This window comes from Parambassis ranga, chromosome 15 (assembly GCF_900634625.1).
Source record: "Parambassis ranga chromosome 15, fParRan2.1, whole genome shotgun sequence".
Taxonomy (NCBI): domain Eukaryota; kingdom Metazoa; phylum Chordata; class Actinopteri; family Ambassidae; genus Parambassis; species Parambassis ranga.
Genome location: NC_041035.1, coordinates 16,104,482 through 16,114,388, shown reverse-complemented (window position 1 = coordinate 16,114,388; position 9,907 = coordinate 16,104,482). Strand labels below are relative to the sequence as shown.

General features: G+C 43.1%; 1 protein-coding gene across 2 annotated transcripts; it reads left to right on the top strand.

Annotated features, from left to right (window-relative positions):
- Positions 1-3,057: 3,057 nt before the first annotated feature.
- On the top strand, positions 3,058-9,541 carry msh6 (mutS homolog 6 (E. coli)). 2 transcript variants are annotated; one of them, XM_028424310.1, is made up of 10 exons: positions 3,058-3,438; positions 4,289-4,491; positions 4,716-4,888; positions 5,006-7,535; positions 7,771-8,051; positions 8,151-8,268; positions 8,353-8,442; positions 8,545-8,699; positions 9,031-9,230; positions 9,341-9,541. In XM_028424310.1, the coding sequence occupies exons 1-10, from the start codon at positions 3,182-3,184 to the stop codon at positions 9,420-9,422; spliced, it is 4,089 nt and encodes a 1,362-aa protein (XP_028280111.1). In that variant the 5' UTR covers positions 3,058-3,181; the 3' UTR covers positions 9,423-9,541. The 2 variants fall into 2 exon arrangements, with proteins under 2 accessions (XP_028280111.1, XP_028280110.1); XM_028424309.1 differs by having other exon boundaries at positions 4,286-4,491.
- Positions 9,542-9,907: the final 366 nt, after the last annotated feature.

Here is a 9,907-nt window from a genome sequence, read left to right as displayed (position 1 = left end):
ATATCCTAACCAGGAATTTTTAAGTCGTGTGTGTTGTCTTGTGAGTTTTTCTGAGCGTTTCCAGCCTTGTATTCTGAGTTAATATTCCTGTGATTAACCGTATTTGACTTGTTTGACTGATCTACGTGTACTGACACTGCTTTGTATTAAACTTTATTCATCCTCAACTGAATCTTGGTCCTGTCTGCTGAGCTCTGCCTGACAGTGTAAGAGGTCATTTTACTTAATCAAAACCTGTGTAGAATAAATCCATAAAACATAGAAACCTACTGAATTCTAATCAGCACACTATTTTTATTATGTATAATACTAATCATTTTTAAATTCTACTTAATTCCAATCCCCCTTTTTACAGTGTAGGGACATGAGTGTGTGCTTGTGTAAGTCGTGTAAAAATAAATCCACAAAAACACAAATATATCCATGTATCACTGTTTTCAACTGCTTTTCAATCTGCGGTGCTGCTTATCCTTATGCCAGTGACAAACACGTGCCCAGAAAGTGCTTTTTAAACAGGCCGTCAAAGCTGGCACGCCCTGACTGTGACAGAATGCATAGGCACAAAACAACCAGATGATTACACCATGGGAGATGGAAAGGGGGCAAGAGTTGGTCAGTGTTCCAGCCCTTAATCATCAGTCAATGTTCAAAAACTGCATCTACCTCAGAGCAAGACCATATAAAGAGGATATAAACTGCCTTAATTAGCTTCTGTGTAAAGCCAAATAATAGGCTTTTTCTGACTAAAACCACGGTGCAGTGATCTGTGAAATCTGTACATGTTCATCCTCCAACTGCACTTTTAAAGATTTGGATCACTCATTCCACACTAATGAGACTCTCTGTAAGACATCTGAATGTTAAAATGAAAACAGCATGTGCTTCAGCTTCTCAAAGATGTTCCACCTTCACTACTGGGGCAGTTTTAAGGACATTTTAAACAAGTTAGCAGTTATCTCTGTAAGCCCTTTATTGCCCTGAAAGGCAGCATAACTGTACTTCACATCATTTTAGAAAACCATCAGCAGGCAATAACAAAGGCAGCAGAATAATAAGCATCCTCCACAGGCTGAGAAGAAAGGGGTGCAGTCAGGTCTGATAGGATGAGAAAGAGCTGTGACAAAAAAAAACCTAAATTAGAGTTGATCAATATTTATTAAGTGAAGCTCCCCCCACAGAGAGGCGAAGCTGAAATTTCAGGAAATTCTTCTAGTTTGAGTCTATAAACCTCTAACCCTTGCAATCTAACAGTAAACCAGCAAACAAGTTAACTGAATAAGTCACAAATGTGTGCACACATACTGCATACTGCTGACGCAGGTGAAAAAGTTACAGACCTCCTATAGATATGCTTTTAATTAGATGTCATGAATCCACAAAGGATTTGTAGCTTCCTTCTTCTCACTGATCTGTGCTCTGGAGTCCGCTGTGTAGTCATCAGTGAGTTTGAGACATGCATTCTCCTGCAGTTAGCTTTGTGTTTAAGTGAAAGAGCTTTTATGACCACAGGCATTCCTTGTTAGCATGTCATGTTCCTGTTTAAACTGTTCAGTGTTTATTTTATTTTTTATCTAAACTTCATAGAACACTTTGTTCTAAGCTGCTTTGGAAATTCACGTGTGATATTTTTATGAAGCTAAGTTGCTGTTTATGCATGGATGCAGCAGCTGATTCCCTTGTTTGGAGTTGATCCTCTCTGCTGTATGCCTCAGGCATTAACTGCTGCATGTTATAGAGGAGCTGCATCACTCTGCCGTTAACCACCCATCGTTCATACTCACTGTTCCAGCCACCCATCGTGCTGAGTCGCAGGCATTAGAGTGAGAATGTTGAAAAAATGCAAATCACATCTTCATTTTCATCTTAATGGCTTTCAGGCCTAAAATAAGTTGTATTCTTTTTCCACCAGACGGCAAAGTCTGACTCAGAAATGTTCATTTCAGATATTTGCACATGGCCAGATCCCAAAGGAGGGAAAATACCACATATTTAAACCATGACTCACGCCTACTGTGTGATCTCTGTCTGCTATAGTTTCACGAGGATATAGTGTCAAGGATGTTATGACTCAGAAGGCGAGCCAAGATACAGACTGTCCATTTATAGACATATATACAGATATACGATTAATATAAAACACAGGGAGTACAGGGACTCCTCCACAAATCATCACACAAATTATACAGATGCAGACTTGTGTGTAATATGTGTCACAGGTACCTCATCTCTGTGAAGACATCAGGCCTTCTTCACAACAAGCATTTTGACCTACAATAAGGCACGCACAAAAGAGGAGCTGTCTGCTGCTGATGGCAGGTCTGCTCCAATAATAAAGGTGGCACTGGTCCAGCTGTAGCTGCACAAAGACATTAATTACTACAAAAAGCTGCTGTTAGCAACACTGAGACATTCGCTTTTAGGGCTGTCATTATAAAATAAAGAGAGAGGAGAAAGTAATTAACCTTCTTCTAGGGGAAAGACGTGACAGCAAATAGGATAAAAACATTGTGAATGTCTTGGTAGTTGTGCTTTAAACTGGCCTGAAGCAACAAGAAATCATGCTTACACACTGCCCTCTTCTGTCCAGAAAATGTAACTTGTATTCTGTTTTATTTATAGGAAAGACAAAACTATTTTCTAAGCCTTTGCTAAGTAGTTTTATTATCAGTATTTTTAGAGTTTCTAGCTGAAAAAAACCAACACAGCAGAAGAGCAATGACAAATATGAAATCCTGAAAATGTGTGAAAAGTGAACAGAGAATTGTAGAGAGTAGACAACTCATGTATACTTGCCACTTTTTGTTTTCTTAACGGTTCCCAGTTATTCCATCTAGAAATAATCCGATCAATAAAAGGCCTTGTCTTGAATCACTGACATGCTGATTGGAAGAGGCTGGGAGGATCTTTCAATTAAATCAACTTTGGAGCAGTTGGGCATTTCTTAACAACATGGCCAATAGCGGAAGTTACGTTTAGGTCACATGATGATCACGTTCGCGCATACTCGCTTGTGATTGGTGGAGGCTCTTTACTACGCCCACAACATCCGCACTTGTGTTTCCCGCGAACGAGCCGCGCTGGCGCGGTAACGCTCACTAGCTGTGTGCTAGGTGAAGAGATACTGTCGTCAGGATTAGCTTATAAGAAGCGTACTGAGAAAACTAAGTTGTAATTCACAGACATGGCGAAGCAAAGCTCGCTTTTCAATTTTTTCTCCAAGTCTCCGCCGCCGGTGTCGAAGCCGAAGCCGAGTCCCTCTCCGGTGGAGGCAGACCTGCCTTCCTCCGTGGAGAAGTCCAACTCCTCTCCGAAAGAGCAAGCTAAACAGACTGCGCAGCAGAAGAAGACCAGCAAAGAGAAACAGAAGAGTAACTCAAAGCCAGCGAGCGGAGGATTTACTAAATTATTTGGCAACAAGGCCGCACCGAGCAAAGAGAGGTAAGTTCATGTTGGGACCTGTGTAATTCCTGGAGTCACGCTGTGCACTACTTTTCTTTTACTGAAGGCCGCAGAAAGACATATTGATAACTCAACGATCCATTTACGAACGAGTTGATTAGAAAAGTAAGTTATTTCTCTTTTGCATGTTTTTCATTTGTGCATAGTGAACATGGAAAATAAAATGCTTTGATTAAAACAAATCCAAACAATGTACTGACCTTTTTTGTATAATCTGATTTAAATTCTTGAGTAAAGCAGCAGCTGTTATGTGGCTGTAGTTATTGGCACTGGCAGTAAGTTTGCTTGAGCTGTCCTGGCACCACATCCCCTCCTCACAACTACAACCCCCCCAAAATTATGGAATCACCACTCGTGGAGGATGTAACACCAAGTGTTTTGTAGCAAAACACAGAACTATTTTTGATGTAATATTACAACATTCTGGCTTCAGGGGGGAAAAAATAAAGAATGAAACCTCTTGAAGTCAATTGCAGTTTTTCTGCCGGTGTTTGCCCCTGCAGCAGCAGCAGGCGTGAAGATAGAACACTTAAAGCAGTTTGCCTAAAAAACAGAGAATGCACAACAAACTAGGAACAAATGGACAGAAACTGGAGTCAATGTCTGTGACCGATGAACATTTTGTGTTGTGACACTAAAAAAAGAGTTTTAAACGAAATGAGTAAATTTTGCAGTGCATGTACAGATTGCATGTAAATATGCACTATTCCGGTTTTATGAGCAGAACAAGATTACAGCTGAGATGCACCAAGAAAGAAGTCACTGGAGTAATTGGTGGCATGCCATAATGATCTTATTAAATGTGTTTTTTTTTTCTTACCTTCAGCAGCGCCTCATGTACATTCAGTGCTGGTGCTCTTGTGTGGGCAAAACTGGAGGGACACCCCTGGTGGCCATGCATGGTGGTACCCCAGCCTCTGACTGGACAGCAGATGAGGGGGCGTGGCCGGGACCAACGCATACATGTTCATTTCTTTGATGAACCTCCCACTAGAGGATGGGTCAGCACCAAATATGTCAGAGAATACCAAGGTAGTTTATTCCTGCTGATTTAAAAAAAAAAAAAAAAAAAAAAAAAAAAACCGTCACACATTCTTAGGACAGTTAGGTAATGTGTTTTTTTTTTGTTTTTTTTTTTTCTGATTTTAAAAAAAAAAAAAAAAAAAACCGTCACACATTCTTAGGACAGTTAGGTAATGTGTTATTTGTACTCTAACCTAGATTGTTGGCTCACTGTGATTTGCATTTTGTTACAGGTTCTGACAGCAGTGATGCTAAAACTGGAGGGGTGTTCTTCAGTGGCAGACCTGTAATCCGGCGTGCAATGGGGCTTGCTGATGATGTTCTGTTTGACACCCCTGAAAAAAGATTGAAAATGCCTCTTTGCACAGATCCATCTGATGAGGAAGAGGAGGAAGAAGAAATGGAGGTTGCATTGGCATTGCCCTTTATTACCACATTAATAGTATGGGTGTAATTTGGTAATATATTGTCATTATTAATACTTATTTACCTCTGTGCGTATGTGTTTTATTTTATTTTTTAGCTTGAAACTTCAACCTTGACTGATGAAAATGACGATATTAAGCCATCTAAGGTCAGTCGGCGTTCATCCCGCGCTTCCACAGAAAAAGGAAACAAACCCAAACGCCGTCGCATTATTGTAGCCTCAGACAGCGATGGATCAGATGAGGAGTTCAAGCCAGAACATGCTGCATCCAGCAGTGAGGATGAGGAGGAAGAGGGCACAGTGAGCAGTCAGGAGGAGAGCAACCAGGAGTCAGAACCAGAAAGCCCTGTCAAGCCAGTAAAGCGCAAACGCCCTGCAGAAAAGCCTGCCATTGCAAAAGCAAAGACACCCACTGCCTCGTCTGCAGCGCCTAAACGAGCTTCACCAGCAGTCGCAAGTGACACAAAGTCTCGGCTGTCAGCCTTCTCTGCTCCTGACAGCTTTGAGAGCCAGGCGCATGGCTCCACTGAAGGTGCAACAGTCTGGGATCATGAGAAGCTGGACTGGTTGCAGGATGGCAGGAGGAAAGACCGCAAAAAACGGCGACAGAGTGAGGATGACTACGATCCTACCACCCTCTATGTGCCGGAAGACTTCCTAAACAAACAAACTCCAGGTATGCGTCGGTGGTGGCTGCTCAAATCTGAGATGTTCGATACTGTGATATTCTATAAAGTGGGAAAGTTTTATGAGCTCTATCACATGGATGCTGTGATAGGAGTCAATGAGATGGGATTAACATTTATGAAGGGGGTCTGGGCACACTCGGGCTTTCCTGAGATCGGCTTTGGACGTTTCTCAGATGTACTGGTCCAAAAAGGCTACAAGGTGGCACGCGTGGAGCAGACGGAGACCCCAGAGATGATGGAAGCTCGCTGCAAGACCTTGGTTAAGCCAACAAAATTTGACCGAGTAGTAAGAAGAGAAGTGTGCAGGATTATCACACGTGGCACCCAAACTTACAGTGTGTTGGATGGTGCTCCTTCAGAGAATCAGAGCAAGTTCCTTCTCAGTTTGAAAGAAAAGGCTGAAGACGAAAGCTCTGGTCGTTACCGCACCTATGGGGTCTGCTTTGTAGATACATCGGTGGGTTATTTTCATGTTGGCCAGTTTTCAGATGATCGTCACTGCTCACGCCTTCGTACCCTGATAGCACACTTTGCCCCTGCTGAGGTGCTCTTTGAGAAGAGTAACCTATCTGTGGAAACTCGCAAAATACTGAAAGCCTCTCTGTCATCTGCTCTGCAGGAAGGTCTGAATGCAGGGACACAATTCTGGGATGCCCAGAAGACTCTGAAAACCCTCTCAGAAGAGGATTATTTTAAAGAAGCTGCTGGAGAGGAGCAGGGCACTGGGAATAGTTTTCTGCCTGCTCTCCTAAAAAAGATGACCTCTGAGAGTGATTCTCTGTGCCTGACTCCAAAGGAGGGCTATGAACTGGCACTGTCCGCTTTGGGTGGATGCATATTCTACCTGAAGAAGTGTCTGGTCGACCATGAGCTGCTCTCCATGGCCAACTTTGAAGAGTACGTCCCTGTTGATGTTGAGATGGAGAAGGCTGCTGGACCTAGCAGTTTCTTCGCCCAGACTAATCAGCGTATGGTGCTTGATGGAGTGACTCTGGCAAACTTGGAAATCTTTCAGAATGGGTCAGGAGGAACAGAAGGAACACTGCTGGAGCGTTTGGATACCTGCTCCACCCCTTTTGGTAAGAGGCTGCTGAAGCAGTGGGTCTGTGCTCCCTTGTGTAACCCCAAATCCATCGGGGATAGACTGGATGCAGTGGAGGACCTGATGGGAGTTCAGGCCCAGGCTACAGAGGTGTCAGACCTACTGAAGAAACTCCCAGATCTTGAGCGCTTGCTGAGTAAAATCCACAGCATTGGCGCTCTGAAGGGCCAGGACCACCCTGACAGCAGAGCAGTCCTCTATGAGGAGATCACATACAGCAAACGGAAGATTGCAGACTTCCTCTCAGCACTGGAAGGTTTCAAAACTATGCAGGAGATCATTACTCTATTTTCGCCAGTGTCAGGTAGCTTTCGCTCAACATTACTCCGTCAAATAATCAGTCTGAAGGAAGATAAGAATGGCCTTTTCCCCAACTTCTCTGCTGAACTCAAACGCTGGGAGACTGCCTTCGACCACCAGAAAGCCCGATCTACAGGCGTCATAACCCCGAAAGCTGGTTTTGATCCTGAATATGACCAAGCTCTGACGGGAATCAAAAACTGTGAGCGTGAGCTGCAGGATTACCTGGACCAGCAGAAGAAAAGGCTTGGCTGTAAGAACATGGCCTACTGGGGAACTGGGAAGAACCGCTATCAGATGGAGGTTCCTGAAAGTGTCTCGGAGAGGAACATCCCTGAGGAATATGAGGTTAAGTCAACAAAGAAAGGCTGGAAGCGTTATGTGACAAAGAAGACTGAACAGCTGTTCTCAAGGCTGCAAGGGTTTGAAGAGAAGAGAGATGCTGCGCTGAAAGACTGCATGAGGAGGCTCTTCTACAACTTCGACAAGAACTACAGAGACTGGAAGACTGGCGTGGAGTGCATGGCAGTGCTTGGTAATTGGGCATTCTATTTCTGTCCTCATTAATAAGCCTTTTAGCAGTAGTCCTCACTGTGTGTTTTGTTAGTTAGTTTGTTTTTCACTGTTATAATTGGGGTATAACTGGGGTTTGTTCTTGACGAAGGGAGGGATAACTGCTTAGTTTGTTCCACATCTCTTGGTTTAACAGAGGTATACAATAAAATGTGTGTTGCAGATCATTTTAAAAGGCTTTTTGTGTGTTTTTGTAGATGTGCTGCTGGCCTTATCGCAGTACAGCCAGGGTGGAGATGGACCAATGACCAGGCCACAGGTGTTGCTCCCTGAGGATGACAACCCAGTTTCTCCCTTCATTAACCTCGCTGGATCCCGCCACCCATGTGTCACCAAGACCTTTTTTGGCGATGACTTTATTCCTAATGACATCTTCATTGGCTGCCCTGACAGTGAAACTACTGAGGAGAAAGGTCATGCCTCATGTGTCCTTGTCACAGGGCCAAACATGGGTGGAAAGTCTACACTCATGAGACAGGTGGGTCATACATGTTTCCTGTGTGTATCACACATGGAATGTGAGGGTTAAGTTCTGTTGGCCATCGCTGAGATATTGTTCTGCTCTTTCTGTGTACAGTGTGGACTGGTGATCATTCTAGCTCAGCTGGGTTGCTATGTTCCTGCGGAGAGTCTCCGCTACACACCAGTTGACAGGGTCTTCACTCGGCTGGGAGCCTCAGATCGTATCATGACTGGTAATGTATTAAACTCTTTAAACATATGTGGAGTAATGATGTGAGCTACCACCCCATGGGTTAAGCTTCTCTTTTTATCTGCAGGAGAGAGCACTTTCTTTGTGGAACTGAGCGAGACAGCCAGCATCCTGCATCATGCCACTAAACACTCACTTGTGCTTCTAGATGAATTGGGTAAGTCTCTTTATGCTTTATAGGCTTTTTCATGCTAGCAGTGGGCATGTCTCCTCAGGACTGTGTTGTATGTAAACACTCGCTTGTTTGAACTGTTTGTAGGAAGGGGCACAGCCACATATGATGGCACAGCGATCGCCAGCGCTGTTGTGAAAGAGCTTGCTGAGAAGATCAGCTGTCGCACTCTTTTCTCCACACATTACCACTCCCTGGTCGAGGACTATGCCAACAACCCTGCTGTGCGTTTGGGCCACATGGTGAGTGCAACAACGCTAATCACACCAATACTGCTCTGCACAGATAAGAATTAGTAGATGTATGTAATTACATACAGTTCTAATGTAATGAATTACCATCAAAGCCCTTTATAACAAATTAGCTGATGAACACTCTTTTACTGCATAATACATTTTAAGTCTTTCTGTAGAATCCAAAGCCTCACCCTACATAGGCAACATACAATACCACAAGGAATTCAGCAGTTTGTGGCCACATTTACATCCTGCACAGCTGGTGCAGCCACAACCTCCCGTCACTGCTGTTTTGTGCCCTTTTAATCAAGTATTATGTCCTATTTGTTCTTTTCAGGCATGCATGGTGGAGAATGAATGTGAGGATCCAAGTCAAGAGACCATTACATTCCTCTACAAGTTTATCACGGGTGCCTGTCCAAAGAGTTATGGATTCAACGCTGCACGGCTCGCCAACCTACCCGAGGAGGTCATCCAGTCGGGACACAAAAAGGCCAGAGAGTTTGAAAAGAGCACCATCAGCATCAGACTATTCAAGTAAGTTTTCAGGTTTGATTTTGCAGCTACTGCAGTGACATTTAAGCAAAGAGTCTGAATTAATGCCAGTGCTTGGCTATTAATTTTCTCCCTCTTATCTCCTCTCACAGGAAACTCTGCCAGTTTGCTGATGATGCTACACAGGACGGCACACACTTTGCTTCATTTGTTCAACTGCTCAATACACTGTAGTTTGATGGAAACTATCGTATTTTGTTTAAAAGAAAAACACTTTGTTCTGCTGTTCTGTCACTCCTTAGAAAAAAAAACACTACTGTAATGATCTAATAAAGTTTATTTTTAAAAAATGACAATGTTTCATCTAGGAAATTAAACCCTTTTAATTCACGCTAGCGCCTACATAACGGTTATTGAATACTTCACAATATATTAAGTCTAGATGTTATGATACATGCATACATTTCAGTCTGTATGAGAACCCACAATCACCAGTACACATGAATGGGGAGGGGAGGGGGGCAATGAAACCATAAAGCGCTGTATATAGATACTTGTCTCAGCTTCAGTTGAGTAAAAAGCCTTTTAAATTCTCCAGCAACATTGTCAAACAATGGAAAAACACATCAAAAGTGATGCTTTCACAAGACTCGTCTTTCATTTGGTCAATCCAACTGAACTCTTGACATTTAAAAAAGAAAATTTATATTAGGCCATGA